This window comes from Crocodylus siamensis, chromosome 5, assembly GCF_052110815.1.
Source record: "Crocodylus siamensis isolate JL-2025a chromosome 5, ASM5211081v1, whole genome shotgun sequence".
In the NCBI taxonomy this organism is placed as follows: Eukaryota; Metazoa; Chordata; order Crocodylia; family Crocodylidae; genus Crocodylus; species Crocodylus siamensis.
In genome coordinates, this window is record NC_143399.1 from 37449401 (window position 1) to 37467906 (window position 18506).

General features: G+C 46.0%; 1 protein-coding gene and 1 long non-coding RNA gene across 4 annotated transcripts in view; one reads left to right on the forward strand and one right to left on the reverse strand.

Annotated features, from left to right (window-relative positions):
- Positions 1-18506, reverse strand: part of CDC14A (cell division cycle 14A) — a 143080-nt gene that overhangs the window by 82955 nt on the left and 41619 nt on the right. For all 3 annotated transcript variants that reach the window (XM_090047084.1, XM_090047085.1, XM_090047086.1), the window contains exon 4: positions 16260-16352. In XM_090047084.1, the coding sequence (XP_089903210.1) occupies positions 16260-16352 (93 nt within the window). The remainder of the gene's footprint in view (positions 1-16259; positions 16353-18506) is intronic.
- The window catches only part of LOC149863741 (uncharacterized), a 31420-nt gene continuing 27060 nt past the window's right edge, over positions 14147-18506 (forward strand). The window contains exon 1 of the long non-coding RNA XR_016442314.1: positions 14147-14280. This is a non-coding gene — a long non-coding RNA (uncharacterized LOC149863741). The remainder of the gene's footprint in view (positions 14281-18506) is intronic.

Consider the following 18506-nt stretch of genomic DNA (forward strand, 5'->3'; position numbering starts at 1 on the left):
AGAAAGAAAGCTTTCTGTGCTTGACACGTTATAGTATGACTATATATTATCCAATATTATATAAAATATAATTATCCACATTGTCTGTCTTGTTGTAATTTGAACAGATAGTAGGGCAGGCTTGCAACACTGACTTCCCTTTCTTGTCTGAAAACTTGCTGTAATGTGCAGCTGCACATTTCTTTAGTTAATATGTGGCCAGTCTCACTCCTCTGCTTCTCTTTTCCTCCCATTATTTAACAACCACTAAACACATCTTTGTGCTTGCTGGTGAATAGCTTGAGAATAGCTCAAAGCAGCTGGAGAAGAGGCTTGGCTCGAAGCAAAACGTGTCCAAGGCTACTGGTTCAAGTGCTTGTTGTCCCTCCTGGGAAGTGAATAGCATGAAAGGAAGTTGCTCTGTTTGCTAAAACTCCTAGAGAGCATAATCTGTCAAGGTGACAAGTAGGGCTAAAAAACCTAGGTGAGCTTATGATTTTGCATTAGGGACAGGATTCAGCAGATGCCCAAACATACTCAATACTTAATCATTACCAAATCACTTCATAATTATGAGATTCCCCCCCCCAACTTAATTAAAGGCTAATTTGAGGCATAATTTTAAAATGCAGCATAAAAAAGAAGTGTTCAGAATAATGCCACTTTATATGTCTGAAGTACTTTGACATTCTTTAACATGCCTAGAAGACAGGCATTTTACAGGCAGGGAAACTGAGGCAAGGACAGAAATGACTCGCCCCAAGCACATGAAGTATCTTTTGTCAGATTAAGAGTTAGAAAGCATGACCTCTTATTTTGTATCCGCCCAGGCATTCTTGTAGACTGCATCTCAGAGTTTTGGACTTAATTTTCTCATGTTAAATTTGAATTTCCCCTAATAAAGTATCACTAGTAATTCTTAGGCTATTTTAGGACAACAAATGCAAAATGCTGAGGGTTTTTTTTGTTTCTGTTTTTTAAACAAGTCAGGGTGCACAATTACAACTGGAATCCTATTCCGAGAACTTGATCCAATGTTCGTCAGGTTTCATTTTACACTTAATATTTTAGCATCAGAACAAAGAGGGGAAAAAACCCTGAGCTTCTCAACTAACACGGTTCAGAACATTGATAAACTTGTGTGACTTAACATGTGACCAAAAGCAATGAAGCTATTTTGTAATCCGATTTGAAAACATGCAGCTGTTTCCTCTGTAGGATGATGAGCCCAAACAGGACAGAAATGAATCTTAGGCACTCTAGATTCCTACAAGCACTGCTGGTAGTAATAACTATACTCCATTCTCTTACTGCAACAAATAATTAATTTCCTGCAAACAAGGAATCTAAACAATAAGTAAACTACACAGATAAACAAACAGGAATTGTTCTAAACAAAAGGATATAAGCTGAATTGTAAATAAGGGAGTAGTCAATTGGTTTCTTTGACACTGACTACTACTAAACCCAATTAAGAAAATAAAATAAAAACATTTCTGTTTGTCATTGCAGACAATCCTGTTAGTTAAAAATAAGATACCAAAAGTTTTGATTCTCATTAGGACCCCTTGCTCAGTTTTGTGGAATTCCACTGCTTCAATTTAGGGCCCCCGTTTCGTCTATACATGTCCATAAAAATATTGCTTCCCCCCACCAAAAAAAAATGTCACATTGTGGGTTCAGTTCACTGAGGCAGGAGTTACTTTTACAAAGAGGTTTCTTTTACTTCTGCAAACAGCCCACAGACAGCCATCAGTCTCTGTCCAGGTCTATCTAACTCCACTTCTCTCAAAGATATACTATCCTCACATCTCCCCTTTCCAAGCAGAAAACACAACCCATTTCACCCAATAACCACACACATCAATTCAATTTTTAAAATAAAATATTAATTTTCCATATATCTTTGCGGTGTCCTTCATAGTCTTGTAGGTCTGCAAGGTACCACTGTCTCTGGATTGTCTTGCTTGGTCCATATTGTAGCCTTCTCCATGTCTTTCTCCAGTTTGAACACTATTTGCTCCATCTCCTGTCCTTCTCGGATGCAGGTGCTTTCTATTCATTGTGTAGATGTTTCCTTCATTTGTCTCCACTTCATAAGATCTAGGAACTACCTCACAAGAGACAGCTGTCTCCAGCATCCATGTTTTACCATGGTGCATGCGTATCCTGTTGTGGGGTAGCAGAGTTTCCAATTCTCAGTACTCCCTTGTCTCGTGACTCCTTTTTATTTATATTTATCACACATCTCATAAGCATTTATGTCAATTTGTTGTTTCTTATTAATGGTTTTCAAATTAGGTAGTCTTGTTCTAAGTTTACTGTTAAATAAGAGCCCAGCTGGCAAAAGCCCACATTTCAAAGGAGATGATCTATAATTTAGTGATGTGTGAGAATAAGGATGTGTGAGAAACTCCTGGCTTGTTTAGCAGCCGCCTTATTATTTTGACACCATTTCCTGCAACTCTATTAGACTGTGGGTATCTTGGGGTAGGGGTAGTGTGCATAAACCCATATTCCTTTGCGAGTGCTTGAACTCATACCCATCAAATTGTGGTCCATTGTCAGACCTGACCATAAGCGGTATGCCATGTTCAGCAAAGACAGATTTTGTATGTGCTATTACATGCTTCACAGTAGTGTTCTCAAGCCTTGCCACTTCCAGATAATGAGAGTAATAGCCAAAAACCAATAAGGGGGGGAGGGGGGGGTGTTTCCAGCATGAGTGAATAGATGTCCTACTACTTTGGACTATGGAGCCAATTCATCCTTGGTCACTTCCACTTGGGTGTTTCACTTGATTCTCAGTCTCACTGCATTTTTGACATGTTGAACATGCTTTAACATATTTTTCTATATCCATATCAATGTATAGCCAAGAACAGAGTTTTTCTAGCCCTTCTTTTGCATTATGCTATACCCAAGTGTCCTTTGCATATCCTCTGTAACATATCCTGATGTAATACTTTGGGAGAAACAAAAGTCTGTCATTTTTTTAACAAGATCCCATGTATTATGGACAGCTCTACTTCAAACTGGTGATAAGGACTGAGTATGTACCTTTCAGGCCATCATGAATTTATGGCTTGGATTACTAATTATAATGTCTGATCTTGTGGACTGTACCTTTAGATGCCACAGCACACTTTAATTGGAAACTGGCCACATTTTCTTTAACAAACTGACATGCACAATGTCTAACTCTGGGTTTAGTTCCCTTTCTGTTCTGTTCGAAGTATCTGTCATGGCTAATTCTTTCCCTGGTTTACATTCTAATTTTAATTTGCAACTGAAACTGAAAAAAATAGAACAGCCTCTAATTTTGGAGGTGTATCAGCAAGCCCTCTTTTTCCTACTGTCAGCAGCTCGTGATCCATTTCACCTAATAGTGGTCTTCCATACAGGAAGATGTGGAACTTTTTACATCCATGCACCAGAGCGAAAGCCTCTTTTTCAACAGGTGCAAAGTGATGCTCCATTTCAGTTAAAGCCCTGGAAGAATAAGCTATAGGCCTCCAATGGTGCTCATATTTCTACATGAGAGCTGCTCCAAGACTTTCTTTAGAGGCAAGCTGTAGACACTTTTGTCTGATGTTTGCCATCATAGAATCTAAGCACTGGACTTCCTAAGCTCTTCATCATGATGTGCTTCCCATATCCAATATTTACTTTTGTCCGGTAAAGCTCTTAGATTGCTGTATTTGTGCACCATATTAGATACAGACTCCCCCACAGTTTACTACTCCCAGAAACTTTTGTATTCTTTTCTTACCTGTGGGAGGTGGCATATTAGTAATTAACTGTACTCTAATGGGATCTATCTGTACACCTTGATCCATTAATTATTCACCCAAATATGTTATTTTTCTGATTAAATTTGCACTTTTTTCTACTAAGTTTTAACTTCGATGACCAAGCCTTTTTTAGAGCTCTGAAGTCTTGGATCACGTTCCTCTACTGCACCTCCCCATTTTAAAATGCCATTGATATACATTTCGACACCTCCAATGCCCTCAAATATTTGTTGAATATATTTATAAAACACTTCTGGCATTGAACGTAACTCAAAAAAGCAATCTGTTAAAGCAGAATCTTCCATATGGAGTGCTGAACAGGCTCAAATAGCTGCTATTTTTTTCTAATGGTACCTGCCAAACCCAACCATTGCTGACGTACCTGTGTTGCTTGTACCATTTCTCCAAAGATTTCTTCCCTAGTAGGAATCTGAAAGTGTTCCCTTCTTACGTATTAATTAAGTTACTAGCCAATTGCCCATCAAGAACAACGGGGGAGGGGAGCAGGGACAGAGGACCGCCACTCTATGCTGCCGCTGCTCTGCCTCCAGCCTCCTGTGGCCCCCCACTGCTCCACCTCACAGCGTCACTGCCTCCCAGGCACAGGGGAGGAGGGAAGCTTTAATCGGCAACCGCAGCTGCCACCCAGCACCCTCTGCTGCTGCCGCTGCACATTCAGCTACGTGCAGCCCCCTCCCCGGCTCCCCTCTCTCCCTCACGGTTGTTCTCAGGGGCCGGGGGGGGAATGGACAAAGACAGGTGCCGCCACCCAGCGCCCCACAGTGCCGCTATACATCCAGCCCTGTGTGCCAGAGTGGGGGGTTGAGGCCAGCACTGTGCCGCCAGTACTCCGCGCTACCACTGCCTCCAAGGAGCAGGACAGCACTCCACCATGCATGTCTGTCTGTGCAGAGCAGTCTGATTGGTTGCTTCAGTCAGTATGGTGATTGGCTGCCAAGACAACCAACCAGAGGGCGAATAAAGCGTTATGGACAGACAGACAGACACATTAAGGTTTTTATTATATTAGAATTTTGGGCCTAGGCAAAGACCAACGTCATGCACACACATGCAGACTTGTGCTTGCAAAAGGTCAAGTAGCAGTGGCACAAATTTGTGCTGGAGATTTGTACCTCAGCACATGTTCCTAAATATGCATTTTGGTGTGGGGCAAATTGTGCCTCTTGGAACAAAATGACCCTGCCCAGCTCCTCCTGCATCTTTAGCTGGAGGAGACAGAGGCAGAGGCCAGCAGTATATAAAGCTGCCCTGGCACTCAGGAGCCTGAGGCCTAGCCACTTGGTATCTGGGGACACTAGCTCCTTGTGCCAGCTGGACTGCTGAAGCAGCCCTAACCCAGAGTGGCCCCTGCACCCTCTACCCACTACAGCAGTCTGGTAGTGGGGGCTGCTGCCTGGCTGTGCCCTGCTGCCATCTGCAACAGCATCCGCATGCCTGGCAAACCCAAACAAAGACTGGATGGCCACTTGGGCTGTGGTATGGGCACTGCAGCACAGCTGCCTATACCTCTGGGTCAGCTATCAGTGGGCTGTGGCTGGTCAGCTAGCCTTCAGGCAGTACTACTGTCTTGACTTCTGGTGCCCTGCTCTGCCATCTGGGCAGCTATCACCTAGAAAATGTCCTTGTTGCAGTGGCCCACTTCGAATTGTCGAAGCATGTCTTCCTGGCCTCAAATGGCCAGGAGGTCAGTCACCTCATCTGCCCTGCAGCTGGGTCCCTGGTGCGGGCCCTGGGCAGGCTCCTCTGCTCAGGTCCCACCATTTGCCTCACCAGCAGGGATCATAATGTACCCTGTTTAACAATTGCAAATTCTCTGATTTAACCCCCCAACCCAAATTCTCTCATTAAAATACCCCAAACCAGCATTCTTCTGTGATTAAAATGAAACATCACTTGAAGCCTACCACTGTCTCTATCAACATAATAAAATAAATTCTAAATATATATACAATTTGGTGTTTGCTTTTGGGGTTTTTTATTGTAGAAAAAAACAGAGCTGCCCCTGCCTGCCTTTGCTCACTGGGATGTGGGGATCACTGCATCTGGACCCACAGCTACTTTGTGGTGCTGAGCAGAACTGACAGCCTGCAGCTACTGTCTGTAGTGCTGGAAGCCCCAAGTGGCAGCAGGAGTCAGCTTGGTCTTGTCCAAGAGCACGCACCAGCAGCCCAGGCTGGCTTTGTGTGCCACATGTACCCTGAGTCTCAGGCAGCACTGCACACTGCAGCAGAGCTCTGCAAGTGCCCTGAGGGTTCGCTGCTAGCTGCTGCTGCTATGTGGTGGGGGGCTGGCAGACCCACCCCTGCTGCACAGTCCCCTCTGCCCCCCATAGTTCCCTACCCCACCCCTGCTTACTGGGGAAAGAGCCTGGGTCTGAGCCACTGCTGTCAGCCTTGCCCCGCTTCTATTTCCTCCAGCACACCAAGGCATCATGCTGGAACAGCAGAGACATGTGGCAGGCATAGAGATGCTCTAGCCGGGTGCCAGAGTGTCTCTTTGGAAAACCCAGCCTCCAGTTGCTTTGGGGCATGCTCCAGGAGCACGTCTTGTGCCACTTTTTTCTGGCACGTTTTCTTTTGATACCAGGATTTCCCGGTATCAAGCTAAAGAGTTCACACTGCATATTTGAAGCGTCGGGAACATTTTTTTGTTCGTGGTGTGCCTCCTGTGGCATCTCAAACTGCTTTAAGATGCCAAAACAGACATGTGCTCACTCATGGACAAGGCCCAAGTATTCTTTTTTTTTTTTTTTGCACTAATACTAAAGAATGAACCCAATATGTCTGTTCCTCTACTTTCTCAATAACATCCTGAGCAACCAGTTTTTCTAGTACTGCTTTCAGGCTTTGTCTTGGAGCTAAAGAATTTGTTCTGGGAGCATGTATTGTAGGAGTACAGAGCATAGACAGGACAATCTTATATTTTTTATTCAACTTCCCAAGCCCTTCAAATACATCCTAAAAATTATCTTCAATTTTACTGTGCCCCTCTATAGTATATATCCTCTGAATAAGACCCAGTGCCTAACAGGTCTTTAGCCCTAAAATAAGTATATGTTTTCCCTGAACAACCACAAACTGAATATTTTCACTACTAGTTGTTACCCTTTATCTCCAGCTCTTGGGGGCAACAGTAGGAATCAACTCTCCACTGTCACCTCAGAGCCTTATCTGCTTGTTGCGACTACTTGCTTTCTTTTTCAAAACCTTTACAACATAGTCTGATACGACACTGGCTTGTACACCAGTGTCCAGTTTAAAAGACACAGGAGTTCCATGCTTCTAGCCTGATGCACAATATCATTAGAAGACTGGTGTATTTTGTACTATTTCTACATACAGCTCCTCTTCGTTGCTGCCTGCAATGTTGCAATTTGCAGTGATCGCACAGATTGCCCCTTTCTATACCTGCAGTCCTCTCCTCTACATACTCTAGGAAAATGGTTGTCCTTTGCATTTGTTCCAGCACTGTCCAAAAAGCAGGACACTGCTATAGCCTGTTTGTTATACAGGTAGTCCTTGACTTATGATTTCAATTTACCTCGAACAGCACTTATGACCTTTATAAATTGACACTGTGTTTCGAGGTTCCCACACAGGTGTCAACTTTACAATGCTTGATGCAGCTGCATCTAGCTGGTAAGTCTGGAAGGGGAGAAGGAAGGGAAGTGGGGGGGCACAGATCAACACCCCTGCAGTGGAGGGATTGGGGCTGGGACAGGGGTTAGGGCAAGCACTACCCAACTGGGGCAGAGGAGGTATGGGATGAAGACTGAGGAGTGCAGAGGGGGAGGGAAGCAGCTCCCACCACTGCACACCACTGGTCAGGGAGCTGCTCATCTGGTGACTCCTGCTGCTGCTCCCCCCACTTGTCTAGGAGGGCATAGGGTGGGTGGGGGCAGGGCGGGTGCCCCCAGATCTGCATGGAGCAAGTGGGGCTGGGGCGAGTGGGTGTGGGATGGAGCCACTGCATTGCCTCCAGACTATACCTCCTCCCCACGCCCCCTGGACAACCTGTGCCTTTGTCCCGTTCCCCCGCCCCCGCACTGGGCAGCAGTTCCTCCAATCCCAGCCCCAATCCCTTCTTCACTGCAGGGGCATTGATCTGCCCCCCCCCCCCAAACACCCCTTCCCTCTCCACCCCCTTCCATACTTAGCAGCTGGATGCAGCTGTATTGAGCATCGTAAAGGAATGAATCACCCATATATAACATTATTCCTATGGGATTATTGGTTCCAAGTTACTACGTTTTGACTTAAAACATGGTATTCAGGAACCAATTGTGTTGCAAGTCTGAGGACTGCCTGTATAGCTCTTTATGCTGCTTTTCTTAAGTTCTTCCTGCCGCATTTCTCAGACCTCTCCTTGCAAGCTCTGTTTTGTTTCAGTTCTTTTCTGGGAGGGTTTATTATTCTGTTAACAAATTTCAGCATCTAGATTTCCTTCCAAAGACTTCAATCTAGTCTGGGTGATCTCTGCTGCTTTGCACATGCTGATTGCTTTTTCTAGCTTGAGAATCCTCAAGATCCTCCAGCAGTCTATCTAACCTGCGTGTCTCTGATCCGTATTATTATCCGAATTCTAATCACAATGGAGTCCAAGTTCTCCAAAATTGCAGGACTGACACAGCATTTCTGAGATCCTTTTCCAATTCCCCAAAGAGGTCTTCTTCTTTTTGCAACCTCACATGAAACTGATATCTTTCAAAAGACTTCCAAGTGTAGTACTCCTCAAACTTTTGAGCACCTTCATAAATCAGACTGTTCTGTTTGGCTCAGTTAAATACATTCAGAGCCTCAGCACCTGCTACATTCATAAAAGTAGCTATGTTTGGTCACTTAGCTCTACCCACCCTGAAGTACAGGTTGCACAAGCCTCTTCCAGTTCTCTGCCAAGAGCCCATTGTTGCTCCGTTTTTTACTCTGAAAGATCATTCCATGCAATGCAGTCACCTGTTCCTGACCACTTCTTGTACCATGTAGTGGTGTGGGCGGAGTTCACTGAGACAAGAGCCTTTCTTTTTTTTCCTACAAAAAGGTTTCTTTTATTTCTGCTAACAGCAGACAATGAGCCAAACTCCCTTTCCAGCTCTTCCCCGACTCCACCTCTCTCAACTATATACAATTCTTATATTGAGTACTTCAAGATTAAAGCAATGTCACAGAAACTCATTTCCCAAGTAGTATCACATTTAAATTATTTTTTTCAGCTCAAAAGCAGATGTCAGTTTCAAATCAGTTCAACAGACAACCATAAACATTAATTCTGGAATGAAATAATGAAATAACTGGGTAAATCTAATACTTCTGACATTCTTTAAAATTAAGTTTGTTTTTTTAAAGTGAAAGTTGTTAGATCAAGCTATAAGCACAACCAAAATGTGTGGAAGCTATAAAAGTTATTCTTTAATTAGAAGACTGATTGATGGGCATGCAAAGAAAGATATGTTTAAAAACTTAATTTTTTGGTCTATAATCACTTGCAGTGGACAAGCTGTCAGAGTATTCTGCACATCAACAGAGACCTAGAGATTCTACTAGTCAAATAAATGTTAACCCATTTTCCAAGATATAGTTCCAACACTTGTATACTAGTAGCTAGAAAATTCTGGCTAGATCTGCTAAGCTGGATAGCTTGAGACAGGTCCTCATTTTAGCAGAAACTGTCATGTGTACCAAACAGCAGCGGAGTCCCTCAGGGCTCGGTCTTTGGGCCAGTGCTGTTCAATATCTTCATTAGTGACCTGGACGAGGGTGTGGAGAGCACCCTGTTCAAGTTTGCTGATGACACCAAGATGTGGGGTAAACTGAATACACCGGCAGGCAGGGACCGCATCCAGGCAGACCTGGATAGGTTAGAGAAGTGGGCAGATCTGAACAGGATGCAGTTCAACAAGGACCAGTGCAGGGTGCTGCACCTGGGGAGAGGGAACCAGCATTATGGTTATAGGTTAGGGGCTGACCCTCTTGGCAGCACAGAGGCAGAGAGAGATCTTGGAGTCATGACTGACTCAAGGATGAATGAGTCGCCAATGCGACGAAGCAATAGGCAGAGCCAACCGCACCCTGTCATGCATCAACAGGGGCATCACTAACAAGTCCAGAGAGGTCTTGCCCCCCCTCTATGCGGTGCTGGTCAGAGCACAGCTGGAGTACTGTGTCCAGTTCTGGGTGCCGCACTTCAAGAGGGACATGGAGACCCTGGAGAGGGTCTAGAGGAGGGCCACTCATATTGCTGGGGGCCTCCATGAGAAGAGACTGAGGGACCTGAATCTCTTCCGTCTCCGCAAGAGGAGACTTGAGGTGGGGGATCCTCTGGCTGCCTACAACCTTATCAGGGGCCACCAGCAGGGACTCAGGGAAAGCCTGTTCACCAGGGCCCCCCTTGGAGTCACCAGGAACAATGGCCACAAGCTGAGGGAGGATAGGTTTAGGTTAGATACTAGGAAGAATTACTTCATTGTAAGGGTGGCCAGAGCCTGGAATAGGCTTCCCAGAGAGGTGGTGCTCTCACCTTCCCTGGAAATCTTCAAGAGGAGACTGGATAGGCACCTGGCTGGGGTCTTATGATCCCTCCCACCCCCAGTACATCCCTTCCGACTCATTGATTCTATAATTTCCAGGGTTGGAACTTGGTCATACCTCCTCCATCCTCCCCAGTGACCGTACCTGTGGTACAAGCCCCATGTTTAACTCTGCATCATCCCTGATCAACTCCTTTGGTAACAAAGGCATTATTGGGTTTACACACAGTTTGGGCCTTTTGGGCCTCACCAGTACTAAATAATTCTTTCTAAAAGTCTACCCCCAGAGGAGAGCTGCTCAGTGGAGGCCAGCTAGGGAGATTCAAGACCTTCCCCTCACCCCCCAGAAAATGCTAGCTTTTAGCTTTCATTCACTTTTTCTCCGACTATAGAAAATATATTTGAACAATCATTCTGTTGCAAAGAATGCATCAGGTCAGAATGTTTTTAACACTACATATTCCAATTTGAAATCTCTGGGTATATCTGAAGAATTTTATTTAGGTGTTTGCATACTTAAACAGCTAATACTGCAAGAAAGTCTGCAGAAAGTTGATGCTGGCAACAGTGCATGCATGCTTTTGATTGGCTCCTGAGACAGGAGAGGGGAGGGAACTCAGCCAGGTTCAGAGAAGGGAAGGGACCAGAGACCACACAACTGGGGGAGAAACTACCCTGCAGTGTGCCTGAGGTGAACCTGCTCACAGTGACACAGGGAAGACAACCTGATATCCTTTTTCCCCACTCTGTGAGGCAGAGGGACCTGTGTGAAGGAAAAAGGGTGATAAAGTAGACTTGCCTAGGGGGGCAGGGTATTGATCTGGGAAGGCTCTGGGGAGAGTTAACTGAGAACCAGCCTGGGCCAGGTGGGTGATAAACCCAGGGATGTTTCAGTTATCAGCACAAGAGCCTGTGTCTGGGAATTGGAGAAAGGTGCTTTTGGGGAGAGGGGAAAGCAGCGTGCGTTTCTTTGCAGATACCATAGACAGCTGGAGCAGAGAACTTCTCTTCCCCATGCAAGCCCTAGCAGAGCAGGACTTTCTGAAACACAGCACGAACCATTGATACTGTGCTGCCAGTGTGAACAAGAGCTGATGTTTGTTAACCCTGTGTGCTCCTGCTCACTGGAGTCTCAAGGTTTTAAGCTGGGAAGTTGTACTGAGGGTGTCTGATTCAATTTGTACAGTGTTGTGGTTCATCGATACCTGCCTTTGACAATTCAATGATTGATATCTTGTTCTGCTATTAACCTCATTCATATATGTTGACCGCTTTGTAAATAATAAACTATAAATAGTTAGATTTTATGAACTCCAGTGTGTGTGTGTGTGGGGGGGGGAGAATCACAAGAAAGCACTCCACAGAGAGACGGCCCCAGCCTTAGGGGCTGGGAGGTTGACCAAGGCTATTTCACACCCCAGGACCCTGAATCCAGCAATGGCCGCAGGTAGCGTTATGGTTAGGGTTACACACATAATTTGTAGCATCCAGTATGGGATGAGTCTGAAAAAGTGTCAAAATTCTTCCCCACGGACCATACTGTCAAACCCTTTATTCCTTAAATAGGAAGCCATTTAAAAGGATCCACAAAAACAAAAGGTCATAGGCTTGGAAGGACCACTGAGGCAAAGTCCAAACCAATGTCAAGAGTATTGAGCCCCATATGAAAATTAATAAAAATTCCTTGCTCTCACTACTCGGCCACTGCCAGGGAGAGACCCCCTTACCAGCCCCAGCCTTGAGTTTATATGCTCCTAGGCCCTACCTACCCCAGGTCAGCCTGCAGGGGCCTGCTAATTGCTCCATTAACCTGTTGTGCTGGTCACCTGCAGCTGCTGCACCCTGTCTAGCCTGCAGTGCTCTCTGGATGAAAAGGTCTTACATCCTCTCTCAGTCTTAATTGTGCTATGCTTGTTTAACAAAGATACTTCCATCAAAAAAACCCACAAAGTTCCAACAGGAAAAAATGCCAATAACGTTCCTTTTAATTTATCAGACTCTTTGAATCGAAGATTCTTCTTGTACACAAAAGCTTAGTACAGGGTTTTTTAAACGGAAAGAGAGAAACAAGACGCATGCATTTGTCACTCCCACCTGCTCCCAAACAATATCATGGAAGTAGAAATGCAGAAGGTACCTTTATTACTCTTATTTTCCAAAGCAGAGTGAAATTTGTGTGTACAGTTTCTGTAAATATCATGGACTAAGGCAGGGGCCTGCAATTATTTTGGGCAGAGGGCCACTTACCCAGTTTTGGCAAGCCATCGAGGGCCGCATGGGTAGCCCCCACCCCTTGACAGATGCCCCCCACCCTGGTCACTATCTTGGGACCAATGTCCCAATGTCTTGGGACCAATGTCCTAGGGCCAGCACCAGTGGGACTCAGAGTGCAGGCTGGTAGGCATCTGTGGAGCTGAGCTGGGCTGGGCTGCACTAGCAGGAGTGGGGGGAGCTGGCCTGGCTCCACAGAGCCCCTGCCGGCTGGGACCCTGGACTCCTGGAGCCAGTGGGGCCCAGAGCAGGGTGGCAGGACACGCTGGTGTGGGCCCTGTGCTCTCACTGGCTCCCCGCCTGCTCACTCTCAGTGCCCCCCGGGCAGGGGGCAGCATGCAGCCCCGACCCCCTGCTCACCAGCAGGGAAGGAGCTGGTGCTGAGCATGGGGAAAACCACCCCTTCCCCTGCCCCATGCTCCATGCTCCCTGCTGCAGCCGCTCGCAGCCCACGCAGGGCTGTCCTGAGCAGGCACAGGCAGCCCCATGGGCTGCAAGTGGCTGCAGTGCAGGGCACTGGCCACAGGGTAGGCAAGGGGCTGCTTTTCCCCACGCTCAGCACCAGCTTGTAACCTCCTCCCACAGCCAGGCTAGTCCCTGCACCAGCTCTGAGCTCGCCTGTCAGGGCTGCGCTATGGCAGCACCAGCTGCTCAGTGCAAAGGAAAGCAGCCCCCACACTTGCCATGCCAGGCAGTGTTTCCTGCTGCTGGCCACCTGGAGATCGTGCACTGGGCAGCTCAGGGGCAGCAGTGGCAAACACTGCTCAGCGCAGCAAGCGGGGGGGCTGCTTTCCTCAGTGTTGAGCAGTTGCTCCTGCCACAGCGCAGCCCCGACAGGTGAGCCTGGAACCAGCACGGGGCTCAGGCTGGCAGCAGGGGCAGATTACAAGCTGGTGCTGAGCACAGGGAAAAAAGCGGCCCCTTGCCCACCCCATGGCTGGTGCCCCATACTACAGCTGCTCACAGCCCACATGGGGCTGCCTGTGCCTGTTCAGAGCAGCCCTGTGAGTAGCTGCAGCAGGGAGTACTGGCCATGGGGTGGGGAAAGGGCTGCTTTTCCTTGGGCTCCTTCCCTGCTTCCAGCTGGGGGGCAGGGCCAGGTGGGCCCTGCTGTTGAAGGAGCCTGCCAGGGCTTCCCCTGGGTCCTACTGCCCCTGGCTCCTGTCATTTTTGACAGGAACAAAGGGCAGATTAATATTAATTTTCTAAATTTTTGAGGAGCCCTGCAGGCCAGATAGAATGGCCTCACTTCGGCCCACATTTTGCCCAACCCTGGTCTAGAGGGTCTGAACTCTCAACCTTGATGAAGTCATGACCTGCTTTTAAGGTCTGGGCATGCACAGTGTTTAACAGTAACGTAACTGTTTAATCAATATTGACATGTTAATTATGATAATATTGCTTGCATTGAGTTCAAATAGTTTGAATTGATTGGTCCTTTTAAGTACTGCCCAGGTTTGAATTTGATTGGGTACTGTAAAAATGGCAATGATTGGACCATTGGGTGAGTGACAGGCAGCGTGATTAGAAGACTATAAATCCTGTCCGGAGCAGCCAGCAGGAGCTCTGGGGCTGGGGCTCAGCCTTGCTCTCACTCTGGCTGGACAGTTCTGACTCTAAGCTCTTGGGGTGCGGGAGTTCATTGACTGCAGGTTCCTTGCTGTGACCTGGTTGTTGGGAAGCCACAGCTAGGTAAAGTATCACCCTTTCCCTATTTGATGTGCTGAGTACCCAAGCAGGGAAAAGCTAGAAATCCTCAGGGACTGTTGGAGGGTTTTTCCTTCTGACTAGCCTCAGGGTATTCTTACTGTCATCTGTGGTTTCTGGGTTGTCTGTGAAGTTGCATAGCAATTAACTGTGTAGTGACTGAAGCTCAAGGTAAAGTTGACTGGCTGTGTGACCAAGGACATTGGGTTTGGGATGTATCACATTACTGTCCATCGAATGTATTTTACTGTGTTGCCACTGGGGTGTTACGGGAATATTGTATCGGCTTGTTGTTGTGCGGGTCTTGTTGTGTAATACAGCTTGCATTGCTCAACTTGTCTGTGTTGTAATGTTTAGCTACTCTTCCTAACTCTGAATGGGGTCAGGCAGTAGATCAGTACTCAGGGAAATTAAACTTACTTTAATGCCCCAAACCTGACAACCTGTGGGTCATAGAGGATTAATGACTCTCTGAATTAAATTAGTTAATTGACATCCCCACAGGCAGTCCTTCATGGCATTGTCCCCAGCCTGCCCTCCCCAACTGGGCAGCACTTGCCCCAGCCCCCGCCTCCCTTACTTATGGCAGGGCCTTGATCTGCCCCCAACACATGCCTTCCCTTACCCCTCCCCCCACCACTTCACCTACCACACCAGACTTATCTGCTGCAGGCAGCGTATCAGACCGATATTGGCTGATATGTCCCCTTAAATATCAGCTATTGGTACTGGTCTCAAAAACCCCCATCAGTGCACTCCTACTGCAAAGTGTTCCAATTTACAGCAGGGAGCTGCACTTCTGCCTACATTTTTGGAGGGCCAGGGTGGGGAAGAGTGGAAAAGCTCTAGCTGGGTAGTCTGTGTCTAAATAAACACCTTTACTGAAGCAGAGTCTGTCCATCTCTTTGCTGCTTGGAGCCTCAGAACCTTGCATCTCTTTCCAAGAAGAGGTACAGTCCCTCTCTCAGGCACACAACTGGAACATAGCTCCTTCAGGTGGCCACAGAAAGCCAGGAGGGTCAGAGGGCCCAAAAGGCCAAGATCTCAGAGTTAGGAGCCAAGCTTCCCCCTCCCAACTCTAGAAGCCAAGCTTGGGCTGGCTTCAGGGAGTACTAAGAGTAACCAAACCGAGCCAGAGAAGTCTTGTGCAACCACTCCATGACACTAACCATACAGAACTTTGTTTACAGCAGTAATAGGCTCTGAAAAAGAGGAGCAAGCAGTTTTATCTTGAGAACAGAACCCAATAGCCAGTATTTACCACCAAGCTTGAGGTAGTAATTGTGATCAGAGTGTAACGTGCTTAGTTAAGGCAGACAACAGGCATCACAGCTTGTAACATAAAAGTAATTTCAGTCTGACAATTACTGTGGTTCTAGACTGGCCTCTTCAGCTAGTACTGCTCTTGGCCAGTCTTCTCTCTTGTCTTCCATACCAGTACTACGCCCCTCCTCTCCAGCAGATGCTACAATCCTAGGCCCTGTGAACAGCCCGAAACATGGTTTTGATGCATGTTGCATTGAAGGAAATGAACTGGGGAGAGAGTTAAGAGATCTTACAGATGGAGTGTGCACATATTTTCAAGGTGCCTTTCCCTGTAATGTCATAGGAGGCTTGTCTGTACAACACACCATGATTAGTCTCTTCACACCCTTGCTGAGTCCAGTCTTACTTCTCAATCTCAGCGAGGATGCAATGATAAATAAGGTGTACTCTCCCTTAAGTGTAAGGAAGAGGAAGATGCAAAGGAATTTATCACCCAAGACTCCTGTGGGATTACTGTGAAAAACTGGACTTCCCTTACACCTGGGCCTGATTTAAATTTTCAAAGCTACGTTACATAGGGCCTGAATGACAAAACTAGCTAATCCACTAAATACTATATACTTAGTCTCAATTTTACATGGTATTAAAAAAAAAGGCAGGAAAGAATAGAGATATACGTACAAAAAGGTGATACTTACTGCATATGCACCTATTAAAAATGCTGCATTTGCTCTTCTTCGTTGGTCAAAACTGGTGTAGTGAACTATTTTCTTTCTTGAAAGACTGAAAGACTGGTTAAAAAGAAACAAAAAAGACATATCAGCTAGTTTAGTTGCAATAAGACAGTACTTATGAAAAGCCAGTATTTAGAAAAGTTAGTTTGCCCCCACTAGAAACCTGAAAAAAAAAAAAAAAATTAAAACGTTCTTTAAACAAGGAAAAAGCTGTTAAAACTATTAACCTGCACAGTATATTTACACTTTTTTACAATGTTAAAACAGCTTGATTACTTTAACATAAAGTTATCATATGAAACGCAACTGTTTACTATAAAACTGTTTCTAGTGATTAACCACTTAATTCTACAATTAAATGTTTTTATAAAAAGCTAAAAACTTAGATTTTTTAAAAAATGAATAGTAGAAGTATTAGGAACCATGCTTAAGATTTCATTTAAAAAAAAAAAAATTAGGTAAATCCACAAATAAGAGAGGGGCTGAAGCAGAGAGTAGGTGGAATATTGAAAGTGTAAAGGAGTAATGCACATGCTCAGTCTCCTCAGAAGACCAATTAACTCCTGTACATTTAAATTAAAAGTGAAGCTCTCTTCCTTCTATAAACTAACCTCAAAGCACAGGGGTCATGGTCACGACTCATAGGTAATAAGACAATTTATAAGGATTTTCTCTCTAAAATGAAAGCTAAAATAAGCACGACCAATTTTCATCAAGTCTCAGCAGAAATGGAAAGGAATGGAAGTTCAAAACTTCAGCATTAACATAAATGATACAGTGAGCTACATTGTCTTAATTTATTCAGTGAATTAGTGCTCGAATTCACGGAGGAAAGGCAACAGAAGAGCACAGCAGCCCCCTTGGCTCTGCAGGGAACTAGTGGACCTTCTGCGTCTAAAAAAGAAAGACCTACAAAGGATGGAGGACTGGATCCACCTCCAAGGAAGAATATTCTGCACTGGTCCGGACCTGCAGAGAGCGAACCAGGAAAGCCTATTACTGAACTCCAACCAGCTACAAGTATCAAGGACAATAAAGAGTCCTTTTTTAGATATGTGGGGAGCTGAAGGAAAAGCAAGAGCAACATCGGACCCCTGCTAAACCAGATAGGACAACTGACAACCAATATCCAGGAAAAAGCCAACTTGCTAAATGGGTACTTTGCATCGGTTTTTCACCAATCCCAAGGGGCGCCTCTGCCCATTACAGGACAGGAATGCCGGGGTGAGGATGATTCCTTAGCCTCCATCAATTCTGACCTTGTGAAGGAACACCTTGAGAGGCTGGACACCTTCAAGTCACTTGGCCCTGATGGATTACACCCCACGGTACTCAAGGAGCTGGCAAGCATCATAGCCCAGCCCCTGAGAACTCCTGGTGCTCTGGTGAAGTGCCCAAAGACTGAAAAAAGGCAAATGTGGTGCCGATCTTCAAGAAGGGGAGGAAAGTGGATCTGGGAAACTACAGGCCCATCAGCCTGAGCTCTATGCCGGGGAAGGTCTTAGAAAAGATTATCAAAGAGGCCATCCTAACAAATGGCAGCATCCTGAGGACAGCCAACATGGGTTTGTTGTGGATAGGTCTTGCTTGACCAATCTTATTCCCTTTTACGACCAGATGACCTATCACCTGGACAAGGGAGAAGAGATTGATGTCATACATCTTGACTTCAAAAAAGCCTTTGATCTGATATCCCATGATCATCTTTTGGCAAAATTGGCCAACTGCAGCCTTGGCTTCACCACGACCTGCTGGCTGGAAATTGGATTTGTGGTTGGACCCAGAGGGTGGTGGTTGACAGCAGTCAGTCACCGCAGTGCCCTGTGACCAGTGAGGTCCCTCAAGGCTCTGTCCTTGGGCCCATATTATTCAACATCTTCATTAATGATGTGGATATTGGCATCAGAAGCAGACTGGCCAAGTTCACCGATGAAACCAAACTTTGGGGTAAAGCATCCACACCTGAGGACAGGAGGGAAATCCAGGCTGACCTTGACAGGCTCAGGAAGTGGGTGGACGAGAACCACATGGTGTTTAACACTGAAAAATGCAAGGTTCTCCACCTTGGGAAGAAAAACCCCACAGCATGCTTATAGGCTCAGCAGTGCTACGTTGGCTAGCACTACAGACGAAAAGGACTTGGGGGTCGTGACTGACCACAAGATGAACATGAACCACCAATATGATGCTGCAACTAGTAAAGTGAGCAAA